The 26,830-nt window shown below is 34.3% G+C and overlaps 1 protein-coding gene across 1 annotated transcript; it reads right to left on the bottom strand.

Annotated features, from left to right (window-relative positions):
- Nucleotides 1-3,198: 3,198 nt before the first annotated feature.
- On the bottom strand, nt 3,199-4,498 carry LOC128201512 (uncharacterized). The gene has a single exon (XM_052898687.1). The coding sequence runs from the start codon at nt 4,439-4,441 to the stop codon at nt 3,203-3,205; it is 1,239 nt and encodes a 412-aa protein (XP_052754647.1). The 5' UTR covers nt 4,442-4,498; the 3' UTR covers nt 3,199-3,202.
- Between the last annotated feature and the right edge of the window lie 22,332 nt (nt 4,499-26,830).

Here is a 26,830-nt window from a genome sequence, read left to right as displayed (position 1 = left end):
GACATCTACCGAAATCATCCCAATCGTTATGTCGGTGAACGGTCTTATCCCAACCAGTCTCGAACAACATCTCAGACGGTTGGGATTCAGAGGCGGTTCACTTCCGGGAAAGATGCAGAAAGTGGTGCTCTTAGATTCTGCCCGCATTGTACGCCGGTTTCTCTCCCTGGGGCCCTGAACCCCGGCCGACTGTGCTTCTGCCGGGGGTTAGTTGCCATCTCCTCTCCTTAAGAGGGGAGATGAGAATTTTAGTGAAATTTAAAAAATAATAATAATAATTTTTATTTCAGACTTTTTGGTCCATTAAATATTTATTAGTAACAATATTCTTAAAAACTAATGTTAGTAAATTTACATACACAATACACATACACACACATACACACATACAATATATTAAGCAGTATACAGATAATCACCGCTGCACAATTCCATTGGAAATTGCGCAGCAGTGATTAACGTACACACAGTCCAGCCTGCTTGCTATCATACTCAGGATGCTGTTGGTGCTGGCACGTACTCTGCGCACCAGGGATGCACACCTTTTTCGCATCGTGGCATAAAAACAATCTACACGATGCTCAGCGAACATCCCTGACGCGCTGCAGAATCGTGGCAGCCCCATCAACACCCTGAACGCGTTATTATATTGGATACGGAGGTCGCTGTAGGATTTTTGAGTATATACAGCCCACAGGTTGCATGCATAGAAAGATGTGCAATGTGATCTAAATAACGTAATTTTAACTTGTCCAGAGCACCGCGCAAACCTGCGTGCTATCATATTCGCCCTCACCGCCAGCGCCCTCCGCTCCCGTTCAATGTCATCATCATCTTTGAGATCCGAGGCCAATTGATGTCCTAAATATTTAAATTTATACACCCTCTTCAGCGCTATACCCTTAAGTTTAATATCTGGAAAGCCTATTGAGTTTTTGCCTCTGCTCTCAAAGACCATGACCACACTTTTCACAGCATTGTATATCAGTCCGTGGCATGCAGCATATGACTCGCAAATAGCCACGAGTTTTTAAGCCCACATATCGACGCGCTGAGCAGCACCATGTCATCAGCATAACTTATATTATTAACATTAATGCCGTCTATGTGACAGCCGACACGGGTACCACTCAAAGCAACAATCAGATCATTAATATACAGATTAAATAGTACCGGCGAAGACAACCCTCCTTGCCTCACACCACACTCCAATCTGTATGACTGCGACATAGTCCCCGCCCATCGCACGCTATTGAGCTGATTTCCATACCAATATTTGCAGATATTTATGAGCTCTGATGGTAATTGAAAATTTTCGAGCTTTTTCCACAAGATGTCATAAGAAACCAGATCAAAAGCTCTCGACAGATCGAGAAAGCATGCATGGACTGGCGTTTTTCGATTTGTATAGTATCTAATAGCATGCTTAACACAAAGAACAGCGCTTTCAGTTGACAGTCCAGTTTGAAAGCCAAACTGGTTGTCATGAAGTTTTATATGCTGAGTCAGTCGAGAGTTAAGCATGCTATCAAACACCTTTGAGACAACAGTAGCTAAGGAGATTGGCCTATAATTATTTTTGTCTGTTATATCAGAAATTTTATTCTTAACTACAGGTATCACCACTGTTCTAATCATCTCCTCCGGCATGTACGAGTGACTTATACAAAAGTTAAAGAGCATTGCCAACAGTCTCGCCAAGTGTGGCCCAGCATGTTTTAGATGTTCAATACTGAGACTGTCGTGTCCTGGCGATTTACCTCTACTCATAGATTTTATAATTCGATCTACTTCACTAGCAGTACATCTAATTTCCACCACACGTCCAGTCTCAACATTCAACTCCGCACGCGATGGCCCCAAAGGGGATTTAACAGTAAAATGATCCTTAAAAAGATCAGCTATGTTCTCGGCATTACTTACGCCTTCAATAGATACAGGAAGGGCAGACTTTGTACTTAGCTTCCTCGTAGCCTTTCAAAAAGACCGAAAGTCATTATTAGAATGATGTGAAGCTAGAATATCCATCTTTATTTGTTCTTCGTGGTCTTGACACCACTTTAGACGTTTCTTAAAGTATCTTCTAGCCTCACACATATCATTATAGATGGAGCCAACTCTAGGTTTACCATAATCACACCAAACATGAAATTTCTGCCTGGCATTCCTGTGTGCCTCATTAACATGTTTATTCCAACCTATTACAATTTTCTTTTTCTTACGCTTACAATGTGTGTTATTTCTACTAGCTACAGCCGCTCTCTTTAGTACATTTATTATATCATTATACAACTTATCAATGACCTGTCTATGTTGTATAACATTACAAGTCTGATCGGCACAGTTATGGAACTCGGATGGAAACTTAAGAAGTTTGAAATGAGAATGACACTCATTATAATATGAGTCGATTTGTTCTATGCCTCTGTCACCCCACAAAACATTGTTACGTTCACATTTTACTTCTTCTATCTTAGGTGGAACTACGTCTAAATTACACTCAAGAATCAGCGGAAAATGGTCTGACCAGAGTATGTCATATTGTATGTGCACTCTACGTACAGAGGACACAGCCGCTTTCGATACTATACAATGATCTAGCCACCGCTGCGACCCATGAGCTTCACTCACAAACGTAAAACAGTTCGATGAACCCTTCAACATTTCTATATCTATACAAGTCCATTCCTGTTCCTCACAAAATATAGATAATTCCTTAAAGAATGATTCTGTGGGATGAGCATTGAAATCGCCCATAATATAAACACAATCCACATTATTACTGTCTATGATTGCACTTACCGAGCCGAGAATGTCCGTAAATTCCACTAAGTTTGTAGACATATCGGTAGGCATGTAGACACTCATCACTAGGATTGACCGCCCTTTTAACATTATTCTTATCGCACATATGCGGGGATTATCACATGGCACTACTACAACATTGGAAAATACACTGTGCCGCCAGAGGATCGCGACACCACCGTGCGGTCGCCCGCGCAGTATTCCCTCCGTTGTATCGATCGCCGACGTTCCCGTAGAGGTAAACTCGCAATCTATGCTGCACAAATATGATAGGTCACTCGGCAACAACCACGTTTCTTGCAGGGCTATGATATCCGATCTTTTACATAATTCCCGTATCCCTTCTACAGAGCGCTTCACATTCTTACAATTGAAGGTAACAAAGTTGTAGATCCCACTATCCATAATTTTGGTGTGTAATGCCGTCAATGGAAATATGTGCGTTTCCAGTCGATTTTTTTAGTTTAAAATTAATAAACCGTCGAAAAATTATCCCTTCTGGCCATATATTCTCATCCAAAAACAACGAGACTTTGTTTTGTGCTACAAAGAATTTGAATGCATTGTAATCACATTGACGCTTAATGGATATTTTCTCTAATGCCACTGTTTCTTGTGTCATCTTACAAATGTATCGAACGATATCTGATTCTGACGTATTTTTATGCACATTAGTAATAAACAGTGGTATTTTTCTCTCAGCAGCTCTAAACATCTCATCTGTTCCGATTACAACTGTCCCTAATTTTCCTTCAATGCGTCTATTTTTTTTTCTTTTCTTCTCGACGATTGTCCATTCATTATTAGACCTTACGGCACCTGCATAAGATTCAACAAGTGTTGTACCTACTTTGCCGACCGTTGGCTGCGTGGACTGCCGGTTACATGTCAACAATGACTCATCGCGTTTCGTATTGTCGGTTACACGGCTATTTTCAGTTTCAAACGTTTGATGGAACGTTGCATCGATAAGTGTATCACTACTACCCTCCGGATAATTTGTGTTTATATTTATATTTCTATAATGTAAATTATTATCCCGTGTAGAAGACATTTCACCACTGGATTCATCTTCATGATTACTTATAGTAGACTCATCCATAACCGATAAAGCTATAGGGCCGCTGTCACGATAAGCACCTCTTTTTATGTTAATCTTAGCGGCAGAGAATGGTGGCGAAACGGTTTTTAAATTATAGCACTCCTTTTTAACTTCTTCTAGCTGCTTAACAGTTGCATACGATGATTTAATTGTTTTAATTTCAGACTGTACTATCAATAGGTCTTTCAGGACTTTAGATACGTCCAAATGATCCCAGGTGATAGGTGGCAGTTTTTCAAGGTCACGAGCAACAAATATAGGCAGCATATCAGGATCTGTGACTTTGAAGAAGCTGAGTATGTCGTACAACAGACGATCTCCCTTTCCTTTTCCTTTACGTGCGATTCTTCGTAACTCTGAAGACACTGATTCAAATAGTAACGTATGTGACTTTTGAACTTGTTCACTTGTAAACGATGATGCACAGATTTTTACTAAGCTTTCTTCATCAGCTATCGATATTTTGTTCTGTATGTAAGACAGAAGCTCATCAATTACAATATTACAGGTAGCACATTTCACAGTACACGACATTTTTGCGGAAGTATTTCGCGTATCAAAAAACACATCTAACGCCCGTGAACACGCGCATGCGACATATAGGTGTGAAAAAGAGTTTTGTTTATGTATAACTATTAGGCACCTTAATAGTTTTACAACTATCATAAAATTTAATGTACATATTGCATTTGAAATAGAGAAGGATATAGGATAGTCTCAGATTAATGATTGGTCTCCAGTACGCTTAGCGCAGTCCAATCATCAATCTAAGAACGTAGGTTACTTTTTATCCCCGTCAATCAATATATAACGATCACGTGAACGAAGTAGCGGGTAAAAACTAGTAATAAATGTTTATAGACCTTATAAAACAATCTTTACACTACTGGCGAGGATCGTAAAACTTAACGTTGTCAGATGCGGTTTATGATTTATACCCAAATTTCAAATATTCTTCAAATTGATATTATTCTTATTCTCGTGATCCTTTACTTTTACCCAAATATAATTTAGTATAAATTCGTGCTGATTTTTATTATATTTGACTATGTAATCTCTATGCGAACGACGATGAATAAATGCACGTCTACATTGACTTCGTCTCCTCATATGTTGCTACTTACAAATATTAGTTTATTGTATATATTACACATATCAAATTTATTAGAGAAATATAAAAAAAAATTAGATAGATATTATCTCAACGCTTTTATTATTTTTAAGCAAACATTTCTTCAACAATTTAATTTCATCAAAAATTTTAACTGTGAGGTCACAAATTTTCATCTAAAATTACAAAAAACCCAATCTGGCAACTCTAGTGGAACTTACATCTAAGTTAATTAAAATAACATTACATAATATATTTGCAATTAGGTAGTACGGGTAAATATAATTTTTAAAATTAATATATAGGCCTCTGCTACTCTCTTCTGTTCTTAAAATCCTTTCACCTATATAGAAAGAATTTTTAAAATCGGTAGTATTTGAGTTCATTAAAAACAAAGGATCAAATACTTCTTCTTTAAAATATTTGTATAAACTAATAGAATTATGGTCTGTCTGTAATACTGGTGGCTAGATAACCTTTTAATAATATATAAAAGGTCCAAAGTTCGATTCTCTGTCAGGTCAAACTACGAACTTTTCCACATATTTTATATTCATGTCTATGACAGGATGTGTCATAGACATGAATATAAAACAACAATAGTTGCGTCTTTAGATTGTCTGGATTCTCATAACTTAATAAATAGAATAGTCTGATACAGATATTATAGTTTGGGGAGTTGGAAATATTATATGGGAGCAGGGGTAAAAACAGCTCCCATGGCACGTCGCGACCTACAAACAATTGAAGACATTGTTGCTTTAATATCATACATCTATATTACAAGATTACGAGGTTAGAATTACAAGAGAGTTGATTCTGTTCATATAATATTTCTTGCTCACAACTTTGTAGGCGTGGATTTTTGAAATTTTTTTAGACCTTTATTTATTTATTGCATATCATATAGATAACATAAATCTAGTTTAGGCATTGCAGATAGTGGCAGGTATATTTATACAATTACAAACTTTTAATTTTCAAGTATATTCTATAGTCAAATTGTGAAGTTTACAATTACAATGATTATAAGTATTAAAATTATACATTTATCGGCCATGCATTTCTAAATCGAGTAATATCTTTTTTCACATAAAATTGTACAAAGTTGATTCCGGAATGTCTTGTCCTTTAGAAACACAATTCTGTGCCTCTAGTGAGAAAGGGTTCAATTCAAAATGGTTTTTCAGGAGAGCCAAAAAACTTTTTAAATAAAGAAAAAAAATTCTGCTGCTTTTATTATTTGCTAATTGAACAATGATTGCATTTATATTAATTTTTTTCTCCTCTTTCTTAAAAAATTGTCGGTTTTTGTGTAAAACCTATAGTTTTAAAAATAATTCTATTATACCTAATCACACTTAACAAAAATATTAAAATTATCATGTGAAAATAGTTTTAAGTTGAATTAAGACTATTTTATTGAAGTATTGAAGAAAAACAATGTTGTGTATTTTACGCTATAAAAAATAATCGCTATTAAATGGTTAAAAGGGTAAAATCGAACATTGATTCATTTTACAAAAATAATTTTTGTAAAATAAAACTAGTTTTATTTCTAATTATGACTTTTTTACCACAAATATTTTGTTAATTGTAGCCTTTTACATGTTTACTATCTCTATTGTTTTTAAAGATATCGTTACGATTCTTATACCATTCGAAAGCAAAATTTTTTTTTTTATTTAAAATAGTTTTTTGGCTCTCCTGAAAAGTGACCATTTTGAATTGAACCCTTTCTCACTAGAGACACAGAATTGTGAAGATCGTAGTTAGTTTGGTGCAGCAAATTTTGTGATGCTGGAACAAATATAAAGACAAACAGACAGATTAAAGTTCTAAAAGTTATTGTACTCGTATTGGTTTTTATTGCTCTTATCAAGACCATTCATATATTTTTTTTCTTAAATATCTACTATTTAGAGAAATTTGTCTTTACAATTTTATTATATTAGTAAGACATTGTGAGGACAATAGTATTTGTAATTGTGTAGGCTGGAAGATAAGGATACTCAAGATATTCCTTTCTCTTATCTTTGCTTTGGGCTTTTTAATATCCCGACAATAGGAGTAACACAGAGTCCGCGGAGGGTAGTTAAATCTTATCTTCGGCCAACTAAATAATGACAACCGGTGGAGAGGATTATAAACGCATTTTATGAGTATAGTTATTATACATATCTCTAGAATTATAAATACTTCATGAAGTAAGCACTGTTAGTTTTGTCATAATAATGTTTTACGGTCCGTAAAATATTTTTTCTATACACGAAAATAGGTAGGTTTCTTTATATAATTTTAATTCGTATCAACGAATATTTATGGTACGACTTTGTCAGATCGTCCGTCTAAACGTCACAATACTCACAGCGCCATATTTAGGCTATCACTAATGACATTCTTTAGAAATTTAGAATAGTTTTAGATATTATTATCCTATTTCTGTTATAAAAGAAATAATTGAAAATAATCATACTTCTATTTTCTTTGCTACGTGATCAAAATTGGTATTCGGAACTTCAAAATAGGTCTACTTTTTGTTAAAAGGAATTGAAATTATCAATAATGTAACTGTGACAAAGTACTAAGCTGTTTAGTTATGGTTCAACATTGACTACTCATGTATTATGTAAAGGCTGTTTTGCATTATAATATGAAACTCTCAGGTAAATTCAAATAGTTTCAACAGCTACTGTATATTTCATGAAAGCACAGTCTTTTTTAAGATTGCGAGGAAGTAGGAAGAAGTATGAAATGAATAAATATATTTTCAACTGACTTCAAAAAGGAGGAGGTTCTCAATTCGGTTGTATTTTTTTGTTATTTTGTTACCTTATAAGTTATAAGGTAACAAATTGGATGGTCAAATAAACTACTAAACCGGTTTACAATTGTAAACCGATTTAGAAGTTTAGTTTTTAAATCAAATTAACTGATTTTGCCAAGGTTACCGCCGACAAACAAGATATATAACAAACCTAATAGGCGGATCTTCTAAGAAGGGATCACAATTCCGTATTTATAAATAACGAGATTTGTTGATAAAACCCGCAGATGGAAGTTAGTTTTCAATAAAATTTCATTTCAAGAGCTCAAAGTGAAACGTATGATTTGCTGACAAAGTGGATTAGGCAGTTACCTACCCGTTTTTATGATAGCACCGCTTTTCCTCGTTCGGAGGGCGCGTTGTAAAAACTGATACTGACTGACTATATCTTTCACTTTTTGCTAAGGCGGCATGTAATGTTTTTTATGGGATGCCCATATTACAAAATTTACGAGTGTTGTCTCCTCTAAAAAAAGATTGTGGCTGTCTATTTGGATAAGTATTATCCTTAATCTATGTCTGGCGATATGTTGAGGTATTTTAACTTCCATTACATACTAGTTCGGTATATTCCGCGACTCCCTCCGCGTGAATTCGTAGACACAAAAAGTATCTTATTGAATAATTTAGAATATAACATATCCGTGTACCAAATTTCATTCAAATACATTCAATAGTTTTGGCGTAAAAGGGTAACAAATACGAATATCCATTCATCCATTGTTACACATTTTCGGATTGACGGGGGTGAGATTGTTAGTAATGCGGACTACTAGTTCTATTGCTAGTAGTCATCTACCTTGCAAGTCGACCTATTAGGTCGGCCTCCACGTGGTTCCCTCTGGAAACTATTGTGTTGAATTTCAGGTGTATTCATCACGAAGGGCTATTTGACCTGCCTTTGCATTCTTACTTATTAATCAGGATAATTCCCTCACTAGTGCCCCACCAGTACCTACATACTGTAGTTATAATATCTGTATATCAAAATAGATGATGATATCAAGAGAAAGCAAGCATATAGATTTCTAAGTGGTACTGACATGATCACTGTCGAATCCAAGGTTATTCCTATAATTATTTTTTGTTTGAATGGATAAGACATCTAGTAAAACTGTTGTCTCAAGAGGAATAAGATTCGAATTATTGCAGCTTGTAATTTAATAATGCAATAATAATAACACATCAGTCCTTAGGATGGGAATGCACGAGGGAGGTCGGTTGGTTCATCATACTCTAATGTATTATGGATGTGTTATTCGCTTGTCTGCTTTGACGACGTTGGTGGGGCATAGTATAACATACCCACTCACTTTTTGATGGTTATGGGTTTGATCCTTGCACTATATTTATATTCATGAAAGTATCTGATATTAGTCCTGGGTGTTAATAATATTATAAATGTGAAAGTCTGTTTTTTGTTTATTACCTTTTAGAGCCTTAAGTAATCATTATGATTTTTGGTAAATACGTGCTGTATGATATGAAAAAGAATGTAGACTATTTTTTATGTCTGTCAGTGAACACATATGTGGACGAAGTCGCGGGTGAAAGTTAGTATGTATATCAGTAAGACTAGTTACAGTAAAACTGTGCTTAGTTTGAGATTATATGGTGCTGCGTATTTATTTGTTTACATTTAAAGTAATATCGGTTGTAATGAAATAAAATTACCTCAAGGCAAAGTAAATTTAAATTTAAATCCATTTAATGCCAGACAACAAGATCTAATTTAGTTTAGTAGTGGACTTAAAATTACCTTAGTAAAAAGGTTATAATTTAATAAACCATATACCAGAGAGATCAGGGCGACAACAAACCAGGGCACGGTTATTTTGTGTTTTAGTCATCGTCCTCACGGAATGCCCTATCATAGCTGCATGGACCTCCTCAGGTATCATTTTAAAGCTGGTGTTGTCACTCCGCCGTATTCTTTTCACTATTGACGCGATTTTCTTACGAATGACGATGTGGAAACTATCAAATCGTGCTTGTGTGAACATTTCTGAGGTGCTACAGAAGCGGGAAAGTACCAACATCATTCTAAAAAATATTATTGTACAGGACACGAGCATCGAGCGATTTTTCAGTATGCCTGAACCATAGATGAGTGACCTGGTCTGAACGTTGCGCCTACTTACGTACCACCTAATCTACGGGCCAGCATATTACCTCGAATCGCCAATGCCCTACATTCCCTCTCTATATCCACATCATCTTAAAGATTATCAGTAAGATAATATCCTAAGTATTTGAATTTATATACTCGCTTGAGTAAGGCTCCATTTAAAAGAATTAGTGGAATATTATCTGTACATCTACCGGCGGCCTTAAAGAACATGTATTCATTTTTCTAATTAAAGGAATTAATTTATTATTTACTAGCGGCCCGTCCCAGTTACGCACGGGTGGACAATTTAAAAAGTGGTTATTGTGACAACGATAATAGTCTGGCATATAATATTGCGAAGTTTTTTGTAGTAATTGATATTTATATTACATATTTTTGTTCTATCACCAATAGTTTCCGCAGCGCACGCGATAATATTTTTTAATATTTATTTTACACCTTGAGTTACATTACTAAAGTTTTAGTAAGGATCCTTAATCTTTTCTAGCAATAAATATAATTATAAATAGCAATAAATGATTATCTGTATACTGCTTAATATATTGTATGTGTGTATGTGTGTGTATGTGTATTGTGTATGTAAATTTACTAACATTAGTTTTTAAGAATATTGTTACTAATAAATATTTAATGGACCAAAAAGTCTGAAATAAAAATTATTATTATTATTATAACCTATGTTACTCAGGGTGAATATAGCTTTCTAATGGCCTAAGAATTTTTGAAATCGGCAAAGTAGTTTTTGAGTTTATTCATTACAAACATACACACAAAATACAAATCTTTCCTCTTTATAATATTAGTGTAGACTATGCTCATCACTCGGTCTATCAATCTATTTACATCTTATCCCTGGGATGAGTGTAAACCAATTAGCATCATACGCTATTCTTTATTTCCATCAATCAATATATCTTGATCACATGGACGAAGTCGTGATCATAGCAATTGAATAAAATCACCTTTAAAATATAATATGATCCTTTCTGGTTACTCTGAGTCATAGACTTTTCTTTAGTCTTCTAACATTTGATATAGTAATTGTTTTAGAATTTATTCAGTACATATTTATTACATGTACATATATTTATTTATGTTTATAATGTTTGAATATGTTAAGTATTAGTTTATGTTTTCTTAATTCTTCAATGCACTGCCTACCTATGACTCTATTTGCCCAATAGTTGACTGGTAGAGAACATCATACTGTGTCCGCCAAATGTACGTACAATTATATTGTGCATTAAAGTTTATATAAATAAATAAATATTTATGTATCCAATTAAACTCTGTAGATCCATAAAATCCAAGTAATCATATACTTACGTGTTCAATAATTTGTTTTCTATTACAAACTTTCTTTTCAACTTTCAAGTACAACCTTAAGTAGGTTACTCAAAGTATAAGTTTGTTACCGCTTTTTATGGTCCCTATAGAAGTTAAATTCAGAGAATATAAATATAGATAATATTTCAGTATAAGGTTATAACACTTCGAAATCTTGTACTCATGAAACTGAACTATTCCCTAAGGAACACAGCACTGTACCAGTTTTAATAATTCTTTTTGTACTCGAGTGTTGGTCTCAAATTAATTTTGTTACGATTGGATTCCCTGTTTTTTAGCTGATTATATAATAACTAGGTTTTGTAAATTAATAATAGCCTATGTTACTCGTCGATAATATAGCTTTCTATAGGTGAAAGAAATTTTCAAATCGTTTATGTAATTTTTGAATTATGGATCATTCTCATAATCTCAGCCATTATCCGCCCACTGCTGGACATAAGTAGTAATTGCTACGCTTGTAAGGTGGTTTGGCAACCGCAATTATTATAATCATATCAGCCTTTGACTGTCCACTGCTGAAGATGTGCAACTACTAGCAACCCCCTCCTCCCTTGGGGGGTTTTGCTAGTAGTTGCCACGCTTGGCAGGCGGATTGGTAATCGCAATCCGGCTTTAGAGATGTTTAAATACGCGCCATAAGCTCCCTTAGTCGCCTCTTGCGATACCCACAGGAAAGGATGGGATGGCCTATTCTACGCCGTAACACAGCACCTATACAAATATAAAATTGTCTTGTACAAAATAATTTGAATAGAGAGTAACTGTTGAGTTTTGTACGGCATCTTCTTAGCAGATAATAACATTCTGAACCCAGAAGTATAATCACAAAAATATAACGATTTAAAAGAGCTTGTAAACAAGTCTTCTAAATAAAGATTATTTCTATTCTATTACAATCTAGATTCGCCGTGTTAGTACGGGAGGTTTAAAATTTTGTTACGTTTTTCAACACATTATATATTATTATTCGTGTTGTTTATTCAGTATCAAAAATCTTTTAAAAAGATGCCAACGATTTTGATATCACTCTGTATAATTATAATCATAAATATTTGATACATAACAAGTGTAATAGTATACGCCCTCTCAAATGGATCACATTTCACGCAATTTGTTTGTGGGTCTTCAATTTTCTTTGGGTGGCTCAATTTAATAAATCAGCCTGTTTCATATTCTTACCTTTGTTATTTTAAAATTATATTAATTTTAAATGAATACGAAGGTTTTAATATTAGAATAACAACAATGAATAAGTTCGCGGAAATGTGTTACTTAACAAATATGGATAATTACCCTACCTGTGAAGTCTTTTGAACGTTTACGTACTGTTAAGGGCACTCATACCGCAGTTTAAAGAAATGCGTGCGTGAGTCAAAATTGTTAATTTTCAAAAACAATTATTAAATAAATAATTATTTAATAGGGTCCAATATCGTACTTCAATACTTTAAGCATGCAGTGAGATTAAATTGCAAAAGTTATCATTTAGAGATTGGTTTCAGTGACAAGGTTTACAACATTACTTTTTTTAAGTACTTATATTAAGATAATTTATAAAAAGAACAATAAAAGGTATTTATTAATATTATCATTTATTTATTAGAAATATTAATAAGCTATCTCAGAAAAATTAATGTTTATGAAGTGTTTGCAATACAGGTACAATACAACTGCAAAGGTGAACTGCAATACAGGTACAATACAATTTGATTTTCACCACCGTACAACCCGCCACAAACTAAAGTTTCATCCCAATCATCTGGACGAGTGGCGGTCTTCCACCGTGCGTTTTTCAAGGCACTTTCTTCCACGCACAACCATTCTTTGGAATCAACATCCAGCAGCAGTATTTCCGAACCGATACGACAAAATAACCTTCAAGAAAAGAGTATATTCCTTTTTAAAAGGCCGGCAGCACACCTGCAATGCCGCTGGTGTTGTGGGTGATCATGGGCGGCGGTAGTCACCTACCATCAGGTGAGCCGCATGCTCGTTTGCCCCCTGTGTTGTAAAAAAAAAAATACTTTTAGATTTAATATAATAACTATTGGTTTAAATTACGTATAAAAAGCTTGATTAGTTTCGGGACCATAACGGACCGTTTGTCTTAAGCGGCTGTAATGCGGCGTGAATCTAAGCCTTCTAAACTGGGCCTCTAGACAAATGGCAAACGAATTCGTCGATGGAATCGACATCGCTAGCGAGTCCGTGAGATAGAACGAGATAGCAACGCCAGATGACTCATTCCAATTTATCGACTCGTTAGCGATGTCGATTCAATCGACGAATTCGCTTGTCACTTATCTAGAGGGCCTAATTACATGTAAGTTAAATCAGTAGACATTACATTAAAATATAATTTATATATATGCGATATTTTTAATAATAAAATATTTTTAGAGGTATATTTATTTACAACTTATTCTATAATTAAGATTTTAGTTCGTTTTCAGAATAATTTAAATCGAAAAATGTTCAATTACCTTTAATGATTTATGTGATTATTATAATAAAAACAAACGTTCTTTCATGAACTACCACACTTTGGAGTTAACTTCCAGCAGCACTATTTCCATACCGATACGTCAACGTAACTTTCAAGAAAAGAGCATACTTCTTTTTAAAATGCCGGCAGCACACTTGTAGTATCTCTGATGTTGTGGGTGCTCATGGTCAGCGATCGTCACTTACCATCAGGTAAACCGAATGCTCGTTTGCCCCAGGGTTATAAAAAATATATATAAAAAAATACTATTGGACATATTACACAATGTTATTTAGTTTCATATTAAATAAAGCACTTAGGTATGAATGCTCTTAACACTGTTATCCGGGGAACCCGTTTATTTTTGGCAATCTACATCGTGGTTTGGACGTATAAACGTCAATTAATTTTCAACGCAACTGGGTTTCATTCATGTGAAGAAAATAAAATGGAACAATAATGGAAATACGAAGAACTCATATACCTACTGGGTGTCAGTTATATTTTTAAACTCGGACGCAAAGTTAAAATATCTCTCGTGTTTGAATCCTTTGTCTGTCTGTGGCTTTTAAATGGATAGATCATTTTCAACGCGATATTTTCAACCGACTTCAAAAAGAAGGTTCTCATTACACTTGTGTTTTTTTTATGTTTGTTACCTTATAACTCTGTCAGTTATAAACCATTTTGGATTTTTTTTGTCTCAAAATAGATGCAATAGTTAGTTTGGAAATCAAAATAATTAGTTTCGTCACATACGAAATCGGTGTTATTTGTGGAACACGATCTTTAATTATTACTTTAAAGACTTTTAAAAAGAAAACTTTTATCAAGATTATTTTCAGATATTATCATATTAGCCTTTAACTGTCCATTACTGAAAATAAGTTTTCCCCTTGGGGAAGGGGGGGGGGGGTTGCCAGTAATTGCCAAGTTTGATAGGTAGATTGGCATCCGCAGTTAGGATTTGGAGACGTATTAAGAGAGACGTTACTGCCCATCCCTCGTCCTCCCTTAGTCGCATTTGCGACACCCATGGAAAAGGAAGGGGTGGCCTATTCTATGCCGGGACCACATTGGAATTTCAGATATGTTTGACGATAATTAATATACTTAAATAGCAATAATCTTGTCAAATTGTTCACAGTCAAAAGAAAACTATATAAACCGGGATGAGCCGTTTTAAAATTAAAAAATAAAATATCATTTCTATTCGGCGTTAACGTTTGCTATACAACTTTTTATTACATTGTATCCTGGAGAGATTTTACAACAGCTATATAGTAACAGTTGTCTAGTTCATATACTAACTTGTGCTAAACTAAACGAGGATATTCTTATTTTATAACTGGACCTGAACGCTTGATGTGTTATGTGTTCATACATTGTAAATTTCATGTTATAACTTCATATAATTATATATACCTCCGTTCAACTTTGTCAAATTTATTATCCTTAATTATATCATGAATAGGTGTGTGGTTCCTGCATAGAATGGGCCACCCCTTCCTTTACCGTGGGTGTTGTAAGAGACGACTAAATGAATTTAATGGTCGAAAGATGGGCAGCAGCGTTCCTCTTAAAACATCACCAAGCGTGCTAAGTGTGGCAATTACTGGCGAAGCTTAACAGGTCGAGGCCTATGTTCAGTAGTGGACAATTAACGGCTGATATGATGATGTATATTTTTTTTATGGGTGAAAATGGTATGGTAACCCCGTCTTCGCTAACGGGATACGCTGGCGGAGCACTAATGACGGGTGATAGATGAGAATGAAAACAGGCCAGTTAGCCCATCATGATGAATTCATCAGGATTTAACAATGATAGTTTTCAGGGAGAACCGCGAGGAGGTCGACCTGGTTGGGTATATTGCTCGCAATAGGATTCTCAGTCTCCATTACTAACAATCCCTTGCCCCCTGATGATGTATATTATAAGTATGAAAACGAGTTTGTTTATTACCAGTTAACGCTTTAACGGCTTAATTAATCACTATTAAATTTGGTATCCCAGTCAATCTATATATCACGATTACGTGGCTGAAGTAGCGGGTAAATGGTAATGTAATAGTTAATGTTAGTTTTTACCAGAGGGAGACTTTGTACAAAAGTCGATTGCTTGTGTACCTTTGTCCCATTCGTGTTTCAACCGTGAAGCAGTTGTGTTTGTATGGCTGTGTTTCGGTTTGAAGGGTGGGATATGGCGTGAGTTTACTGGGTACAGAGGAATAACACCTGAGTCCTCAGGAATGGCAACGCATGGGGGGTATCATGGGCGAAACAGTATACTCTGTTATGTTCATGGTACTACTCATGTCTATAGGCGACGGTTACCACTTTCCATCAGGTGGGCCGTCAGCTTGTTTGCCATTCTAAGTTGTATAAAAAAAATGTGGAAGTGAGTACATTTGTCGCTTCTTGACGCTTTTACGCTCAATCAATCATCATGAACTTTGGTATATGCACACTCTTTGGGATGAAGAAAGACATAGGCCACTTTTTATCCTGCACGTTAACATTTCGTCCTATTCTAGAATAACTAAAAAGAGATACAATGATTAAAGGAATATGAAAAAATAAGTTGCGCGGAACTGTTATACTAAGGCTGTTAATTAAATTAGCGTTATGTTTAGGTTTCATTATTAATACGCTTGTAAATTGCTTTTTCAATCGATGTCAAAATAAAGAAATTTTCTCAATTCGGTTATTTTTTTTATATTTAATGATTTTATATGTATGAGGTAACCTAACACCGTAGATGTAAACCGATTTGAAAAATATTTTAGATATGGATTAGTTATATCAAAATCTAGTAGTGTACTACAGAACCGATGTTAAAAACTAAAAGTAAAGAAAACTAAAGTTTTTAAATCAAAATAACAGATTTGATCTGAAGTAGTTTTTTTTTTTAATGGAACACAATCTTAATTATACTTTTAAAGAGGATTTAACGTTAGCAAATCGTGACGAATTTCACTAGAATTAACCACGCTAGATTCCAGAGGGAACCGCATGGAGGTCCACCTGATGGGATGTAGTTGCTAGTAATGGGGAAATTAGACTCCATTACTAACAATCCTTTCCCCCCCCCAACCCACCTACATTCACCGACTTCCTGCAATGCATTTCAGGTCGTCACTCCATCTATTGGGGAGGGGCTCGTCCTACACTGCGTTTGTCCGTACGGGATTACACTCAAGAACCTTTCTTCTTCTTCGATTGTCGCTTCTTGTCACTATGTGACCAGCTGTTAACACTGATACATGCCTAGACAATGGCGGACCGGCATAAATGTAGTGGGTAGGCCGTGTAAATTATTACAACGGAACGGTCACCATACTACCCTGCAAATTGGATATTAATCGCTCGGTTGAGACGCCCTCTGTGTGACACTACACTTGACTACTACAAGACTGTCTTATTGTTCCGTTGTGAATCTTATTATTATATATCTATTTTAAAGAAAAACTAAAACTATTGAATGTATTAAAGGACTATTACTGCACCAACCGGTATTTATTAATATTGTATCTAACACCAGCCCACTGCCACTTCATCTTACTTATCCTTAAAAGATATTCAATAAAGCTTAAAAAGCTAAACGAATTTCAACGAAACTTTATATTAAGATAGACCATAGATTAACTCAAGCAAGCCATCAGGATATAGCTAGTCATATATAAATGTGACTAGGAGATTATTTTCTCAAACGATAGCGCAGGCATTGTAATGATAATGTATGAGCGACAATTCGAACAACATTATGCTATGTCACACTTTATTCGTCCTTTACTTTTTCTTTTCGAGGTTAATCCTTGTTATTGCAACTTTTACCTTATATCTATACACATAAAGCACAAAGATAAGAAATAGGATTATATCTGTACGTGATTTTTGTTGTTAGGTATTTATATCATTTTACCTCTGTTGCTTACGCTTTGGTTTATACTTTCATAATGAAATTTTATATCATTTACGTACTAAGACACGTGTATGTGACTAAATCATATTAAATCCGATTGTATAACAAGTTTTTATAGTTTGTGTAAGTAGTAAGTAATAAGTATAGTTTGTGTATAGTGTGTGTATAAGCGGTGGAATACTAACACAGAATGCCCAAACCAATTTCAAAAAGTTCCTTTTCTAAATTGGCCCGACCCAGGCTCGAACCAGGGACCTCAGTACACAAAGCAATGTGGCTACCTTTACGTTACGAAAATAGTCAAGAAGTTTATGGGCGGTTATTTCATGTTATAGTAAGACCTGTTTAGTCTATACTACCGTTATACATTATGATTCTTCACTAATTAAAAATAATCTAATAACATACTATTTAATAAAACCAATTATATTAAAGTAAAAGTATAACTAAGATTGTGTTCCATTAAAAAAAAAAAAAAAAAAAAAAACTACTTCAGATCAAATCTGTTATTTTGATTTAACGAATAAAGTGTGACATAGCGTAATGTTGTTCGAATTGTCGCTCATACATTATCATTACAATGCCTGCGCTATCGTTTGAGAAAATAATCTCTTAGTCACATTTATATATGACTAGCTATATCCTGATGGCTTGCTTGAGTTAATCTATGGTCTATCTGAATATAAAGTTTCGTTGAAATCCGTTTAGCTTTTTAAGCTTTATTGAATATCTTTTAAGGATAAGTAAGATGAAGTGGCAGTGGGCTGGTGTTAGATACAATATTAATAAATACCGGTTGGTGCAGTAATAATCCTTTAATACATTCAATAGTTTTAGTTTTTCTTTAAAATAGATGTATAATAATAAGATTCACAACGTAACAATAAGACAGTCTTGTAGTAGTCAAGTATAGTGTCACACAGAGGGCGTCTCAACCGAGCGATTAATATCCAATTTGCAGGGTAGTATGGTGACCGTTCCGTTGTAATAATTTACATGGCCTACCCACTACATTTATGCCGGTCCGCCATTGTCTAGGCATGTATCAGTGTTAACAGCTGGTCACATAGCGACAAGAAGCGACAATCGAAGAAGAAGAAAGGTTCTTGAGTGTAATCCCGTACGGGCAAACGCAGTATAGGACGAGCCCCTCCCCAATAGATGGAGTGACGACCTGAAATGCATTGCAGGAAGTCGGTGAATGTAGGTGGGTTGGGGGGGGGGGGGGGGGGGGGAAAGGATTGTTAGTAATGGAGTCTAATTTCCCCATTACTAACAACTACACCCTATCAGGTGGACCTCCATGCGGTTCCCCCTGGAATCTAGCGTGGTTAATTCTAGTGAAATTCGTCACGATTTGCTAACGTACCTACTTTCATTCCTCACTGGTACCCTGCCAGCTTATACCGATAGTGCTAGGGTTACCATTTCATTATCCACCCCCATTAAAAGCAGGTGGGTCAGGATTTTTTCTTTTTGGTAGTCTGGGGGATGTCTATGTTTAGCAGTGGACAGATGACGACTGATATGATGATGATGAGTATCTGTTATATTCATATATCTTATATGTAATGTTTGTTTAAAAGTATGTAAATAAATAAATTATATAATTTATAATTATCTTTCATCATCATGTTACGAGGCAACTGAAAAACTGTGGTATGGAAAATAATATCATACAGTTCACACAGTCTACACAACACACATTCACACGTACTTACGGACGAACCTACATTCATTAACACAACTTCGCTTCTCTTTTTTCGCGACTGCCTGATCCGCAATGATCATTATATCAATTTTATATTCCTTTTATATGAATACCCGCCCACTATTTACTTTTTATTATAACAGATTGTGATTTGTTAATTTTTGTCGGGTGCCCACGATACAGGTTCGCCTAGTGTGGGCTCCATTATATCTTGTGTTTGTAACTTTGTGTTTTTGTCAAATAATAAATTTCTATTTGTCAAATAATAAGTAAAGCTTAAGTTAAGGTTTTCTTTTTTTGTTTTACGAGTAATTTTATAAGTAATAATATAATTTTACAATTTTACGATACTAGTGGACGTGAATTATACAAGTGCGAAATGACGAATTTTCTATTACTAAGCTAACTTTAATCAAATCAGTTTTCGTCGAGTACAAAAGGTTTACAGCAGTGATATCAGTTCATATCGCACCGTTACTCAGCTGAAATAGTGGTTCTAGTGCAATTACGATAGGTAATAAAGGCTGGTGCGCCAACTGTTAGTTGATCAAAATGGATATATTGATCCACTTGCAATTGTAATCTCGGTCTTTATTTGAAAATTCCAAATTGAAATAACCAGTCATTTCAGGTAGAGATATAAAACGCAGATACTACTTCAACTCTTTACACTTAATTTTTATCTTTTCTTGTAATATATTTAACAAAACTTGTTCTGTGGAAAGTTAAGAGTTGAGTATATGGGAAAACTGCTTGAAAACTATAAACTCTATATAACTAAATAATATATGAAAAAAATCATTATTACTAGGATGTTGAGTATTTCATTGATAAAAGTTTTTTAATTAATGAAATGAAGATATATACTTAACGTATCGTAATTATATTTACTATTAAGAATTGTCTATTTGTTTTATAGTATGCAGATGGCTTCATTCGTGATTTTTTATTAATACCAGAAAATAATTGTAATAAATAAACGAATACGCTTAATGTTATAAGCGTGCTTATGTGTTGACTTTATAAGCTTGTATATAAAAATGTGCTTACAATAATGCTTATAAAGCACATTATAAATAATGTACTTATATTTTAACGTAACGTAGGGAAGATCATTTTAACGTAAAATAGTTAACCTATTTTACGTTAAAATATTCTTCCCTAGTTAAGAAGCTTGACGTGGAATTATCGTTGATAGTTTTTTTTTACTAACACAGGGGGCAAACGAGCATGCGCCTCACCTGATGGTAAGTGACCACCGCCGTCCATGATCACGCGCAATACTAGAGGCATCGCAGGTATGCTGCCGGCCTTTTTATATTTAAAAAAAGGTCATATTCCTATTAGAATGTGCTCTTTTTTTAAGCTTATGATGTCATATCGATTCAGTAATACTGTTGTTGGAAGTTGATTTCAAAGAGTGCTTATAATGTGTTGGCTAATGTTAATAATAATATTATTTTATATTTACTCCTCTAATGTTATTTAGTAACTTATAATAAAGCTAATAATAAAGTTTCCAATATTAAATCTTAACGCTACTGCTTAGGGTTGATATTTATGTTGGTAACAGAATTGAGTAAGAGTTGTGTTTTATAATTTATTTTTATTTTTATTTAATATTTTGAAATTCGTCTTGTTTATAACAAGATTATAAGTATAATTAAAAGAGTGGTTTTATATTTTGAATGAATAAATGAATGAGTATACGTTATTTGTATTATAGAATATAGGAAATATACAAGACAATTAATAAATATAACGATACGATTGTATAAGTACAGTAAGGCAGTTTTATTGCTAAAAGCAATCTTTTATAAGATAACCTTAGGGTAATGGATTAATTGTTGTACAAGTAGGTCTTGTATAATTAAAAAAAAATAACAGAATAAAACATTAAGGAAAATAATTATAGGTATTAAGTATATATAAGTATAATAGTCAAATAAAAATAATAATAATAATAATAAAGTGATTTTGTTACATAATCGTTCATTACTTACAAAAATAGCAACTATGAATCAGTTACCCCGACAAGAGGACACTTTTAAACAATATGAAGTAAGACAACAGCGTCCTTCTTACACATAATCAAAGTCTAACTGCAGATGATAACTCACCTGCTAAGTGTGGCAGCTACTGGCAAATCACCAAATAAGGGGATGCCTATGTTCGGCAGTGAGCAGTTAACGTAGCTGTTTGTTCAAACCCACATACGTGCGAATTTCAGAAGATTGAAAACCAATGAAATAGACTATTTTTAAATGTTATATAAATATAAAACATACACACTAGTCAGAACTTAACTGACTTAAGAAAAAACAGTGAATTGTTTGCAACAAAATTGCATTCAATTTAGTGTAATAGGATTTGCGTGATGCGATTACAAACTTACAAATAAATATACAGCACAACTTTAAAAAAAATACTGTTTTGGTTTCTATTGCTCCTACTAAAACCCTTTACATCTTTTTTTTTTAAATCTTCCATAAAAAGATAGATATCGTTCAGTTAAAATTTTATTATATTAGATAAGTCTTAAACAGATGACAAATATATGGTAGTTAGAAAACTGCAAAAAACTCGTGTAGGATACAATAGATGAAGTTAACTGTGTTAGCGGAACAAAAGCTACAATTCAACATGCAATGTGTATATTTATGTAGTGGTTGTGGGACTGTCGCAGACTATTCAGTATATTAGTTGTTTAAGTCTTTAATACTAGAAAACAAAGTCGTTTTTCGCTTCTGTTTCTATTCTAACTTCTTTTAAACCACGCAATGGATTTTAATTTGATTTGATAAACATTTTTAAAAAAGTTTTATGTATAAAATTTGCGCTGAAGCCAGGGTCTATGATACCGTAACCTTCAAGAAAAGAGCATATTCCTTTTTAAAAGGCCAGCATACTTACAATGCCGTTGGTGTTGTGGGTGATCATGGGCGACGATAGTCACTTCCAATCAGGTGAGTCGCATGCTCGTTTGCCTCTTTTGTTGTAAAAAAAAGCTACAAATTGATACGTAAAGTACGAGTAGTAGCGGCATCTATTCAAGTTAATATCTATGTAATTGCGGAGTCAACCTCAAACGATGTCTCTACATGTGAATTCTTCATTGAGCAGTAATTATTGCATGATAAAATACCTGCTGAAGGCCAATGACAGCATTATATACGTGTCAATTTTAAGAAAATAAAAAGGCGTGGAAAAATCTAATCAGGCAATATTGTCTATTATAAACTGTATAAGAACTAGTAATTATGAGAACGCGTATTCGAAACTTCCGACCATTGAATAGATATACAAAACTGTTGATGGGGTGGTAAAGTTTGGTGAGTAGTTAAAAGTTTTATGGAGGCAATTATGAGTTCTGAAGGTCAATCCACTCCTGATGGGTTTCTATGTTAACTATATGTAGAGGTAAAGACATTATCGGATAACGATTAGCGAGCCAGTGGAAATTAGGCGGACAACGGAAACAACATTTTGTTGGGGAAAATAAAAGCGAGGAAATTCGACGCACTCTGCCATACTCGTTCTGTTTACTATAGGCACAGAAACATTTTATTTGATTAAGCGCCTCCCTAAAGGGGGAGCTACGCAATTTGCTTATATTTTTAAGGGCTTGCAAAACTGGTTCTCAATTAGTTTGATTTTTTGGACTATGTTATTCGTTTGTATCGCTAATTCTGAATCGATTATAATATTTTTTTTAGTAATTGATAGTTTACTTCTGTTTTAGCCCCTTTTCGATTTTGAAGATGTCACTTCTTGTCGTTTATCGGCATATTCACATTTTTTGCGGAGCAATAATTTCGTTTGTGTGAAGATATCTAAACAATTTGCTGACCGGTGACGAGTTAACTCGTCTTTTCATATCCAAACGTTGCTGACCAGTGATGAGTAAACTCGTCATTGTACTAACGTGTAGGTACATCCTCCTACCACGAGGCAGGGGGGGGAAAGGGATTGTTAGTAATGAAGACTGAGAATTCCATTGCTAGCAATATACCCAACCAGGTTGACCTCCTCGTGGTTCCCCCTAGAAACTATCATGGTTAATTCCTGATGAATTCATCATGATGGGATGGATGGGATGGGATGAACTAACTGCCCTGTTTTCATTCTCATCTATCACCCTTCACTGGTGCTCCGCGAGCGTATCTCGTTAGCGCAGGCGGGGTTACTATACCATTTTCACCCATCAAAAACCACGGGGCAAGACCGTTTATGTAAATTATAAAGCGTTGATGACCACAAAATTACATTTCTTTGTATTTAGGGGTTTAGCACAATTTTAGTTTAATTCCAAAGATTTCAACCATGACGGAATTCCCGGTCGGCAAAGTGTTAAGCGATAATTCTGAATCCATTTCGATAATTCTTTTTGCACCCGTATTGGTTTTATATTAATTTTATTTCGATTGTAGGCGATGTTTTTTTTTTACATCAAAAAATGCATTCTCTCCTATACTACCACGAAGCAGCTTTTTTCATGGCTGTGTTTCGGTTTAAAAACTAGATAAGGGTATCATAAACATTAGCACAGGAGAAATAAAATGACTGTTAAAATTACTTGCAGTTTAGTTTACTTGAATAAAAATTATTTTTTTTCATATTAACCGTTAACTGTTTATTGCAGAATATATATAGGTCTCCTCCATAAGGAGGGTTTGGTAGGCGGATTGACAAGCTCAGTTAGACTTTGGTGATGTTTCAAGAGGGACGCTGCGGCCCATCCTTTCACCATTATGTTCCCTTTGTCGCCTCTTACGACACCCACGGGAAAGGAAGGCGTGGCCTATTCTATGCCGGGACCACACGGCAATGTATCTTCTTTTTATCATAGCGCAATCTGTGATTGTCAAGGTGCTGTTCATGTCTGTAGGTGACGGTCACCACTTTTAATTTAATGGGCCTTTAGCTTGTTTGCCATTCTAAGTATAATAAAAAAAACTTACTCCTTGATAACTACAGACGTACTTTATTTAAGACCATACATTTCATGTACAGCTTGCTGAATATTATATGTGATAATTTTATGCACGTTCATACCTAATTTATGTAAATTATTTTGTGGTTACGTTGCCAGCGCTATGGAAGCCACGAGAGATGATATTTTAATTATTTTTATTTACGCATGTAATTTTCTTTTAAAATTATTTACACTTATGTGGTATTAGGATATAGTCGGCAGTCATAATGAAAATATTATATATATATATATATATATAATGAAATTATTACTAAAGAGATTTATAGACGTGACTACAAAAATACATCATCATCATCATATCAGTCATTATCTGTTCACAGCTGAACAAAGACTGCTAAAAGGTACGGTCCATCAATAATCGATCAATACGGTTTGTTTACGTGTTGGCTTCATATTAATAAAATTTTGTCATGTTTAATGCCATTGTTTTCCTTTGCTCGCGTATATAAATATTTGGCAAATACTGCTTGTTAATTAACAAAATCTGTGTATGATATAATAAAAATTCGCGTCCTTATTTAAAGTAGGTGTACATGAGTTTTTAATATTAATATGTCATTGCGTCGTATTTGTTTTTAAATAAGAATAATGCCAAAAAACTACTGTAATCTTATCACAAGAAGATAAATTTGCAATAAACTGGTGTTAAAATGTTACATAGACAGATATCTAAATATTTATTTAATACTATATTTACCTTTTTCTAGTAAGATTACTAGAAAAGTATTATCGACATCTTTTGTCACAACAAAAACTAAAAGGTCATTAAAGTAATAAATTTTATGATATTAATTTATAGGCTTTGGTATTATATAGTTACAAATAAATATTATTTATTACTGACTGAATAATGTTTAGAACCTTAGAGTTTTGTTAAACATTTATTTAGGTAGGAAGTGTATAATTTTTTTTTTATTAAAACCGATTTTTTTTTTCATACCACTTAGAACAGCAAATAAATAGTCCACCTGATGGAAAGTGGTTAACTTTCTATAAGATCATTGTTCATGTCTATAGATTTTATAGACATGAACAGTACCATGGGCATAACAGAGAATACTGTGTTGTCCATGATACCCTTCATGTGTTGCCGTTCCTTAGGACTAAGGTGTTATGCCTCTGTACGCTGTTATTTTATTGCCATAGGGAACTCTTCCACTCAAAACATATCTATTAATAAACAATTACAACTGCTTCACGGTGGAAACAATAATGAGGCAGAGGTACCCAACCAGACGATTTTAATACAATATCTTCTGGTTTTATTTAATACAATTTTAAAAGGTAAGCACGCTGACGATTTTATGTACCTCTATTTTGATGATTATATTTTGATTACTATGTCGAGTATCGACAGCTGTATAACTCATGGTTAGCCATTAGTACGCTGAACAACTGTGGCTTCACGCCATGATAATGGCTCCTTAATGGGTATTTCGTGCCTCTTAGAAATATATAAATTAGGTGCGTTGATAAAACAAACTGTTGGCGATAACGGTTAAGAGATAATATCGTTCCGATACCTCTATATGTCTACTGATTTTACTTGTGTTTGAATGGAACTTGATTATCCCTAATAATAAGGTCACGCGTGTCATGTTAAGTACATAATATATTCGACTTTATTAACCCTTAAATACCTAAAGTTTTAAATTTGATACCGGGGTTATAAATCGCATTGGACGCCTACAATCGATTTTATTTTAATATTTGGCTGTTTACATGTTACCAAATATTTTTTCAAAATAAATATATAAAAATATCGTTTTTATTTTTTTACTATTTTTCTTCATTAGTAAATACAGTAAAGGGTATACTTATATATTTTTTTATTTGATTTAAAAAATCAGGCTTTTAAGGGTTAATACAGAACAAAGTAGGATATATAATCCTTGCTAACATTATAAACTGCCGTGTAGTCTCGGCATAGAATGGGCTACCCCTTTCTTTTCCTTGGGTGTCGTAAGGGGCGACTAAGGAAATTTAATGGTCGAAAGATGAACAGCAGCGTTCCTCTTAAAACATTATCATAAGCCAACTGTGGTTGCCAGTCCGCCTGCTAAGCGTCATTAAGCACTGGCAAAATTCCCCAATAGTAAATTGCCATAAAAAATGGTCCCGTTCCTTATAGTTGTCTATGGAGAAGACCTATGTTTAGTAGAGGACAGATAAGAGCTAATATCATGGTGGAAAAAAACCTTCTGGACCGAATCAACGCCTGCGATATGCTGCTGAAACGGGACGAACTCGATCCATTTTTGAAGCGGATGGTGACTGGCGACGAAAAATGGATGACGTACGACAATATCAAGCGAAAATGGTCATGGTCGAAGGCCGGTGAATCGTCCCAAACAGTGGCCAAGCCGGGATTGACGGCCAGGAAGGTTT

This window comes from Galleria mellonella, unplaced genomic scaffold (genome assembly GCF_026898425.1).
Source record: "Galleria mellonella isolate WM207_F2 unplaced genomic scaffold, CSIRO_AGI_GalMel_v1 utg537, whole genome shotgun sequence".
NCBI classification, from domain to species: domain Eukaryota; kingdom Metazoa; phylum Arthropoda; class Insecta; order Lepidoptera; family Pyralidae; genus Galleria; species Galleria mellonella.
The sequence above is the reverse complement of the archived record's forward strand: the minus strand, read 5'-3'. Positions and strand labels throughout refer to the sequence as shown.

Bases quoted from the DNA above. Each gene is read 5' to 3' on its own strand.
- LOC128201512 (XM_052898687.1), bottom strand. From the start codon at position 4,441: ATGTCGTGTACTGTGAAATGTGCTACCTGTAATATTGTAATTGATGAG.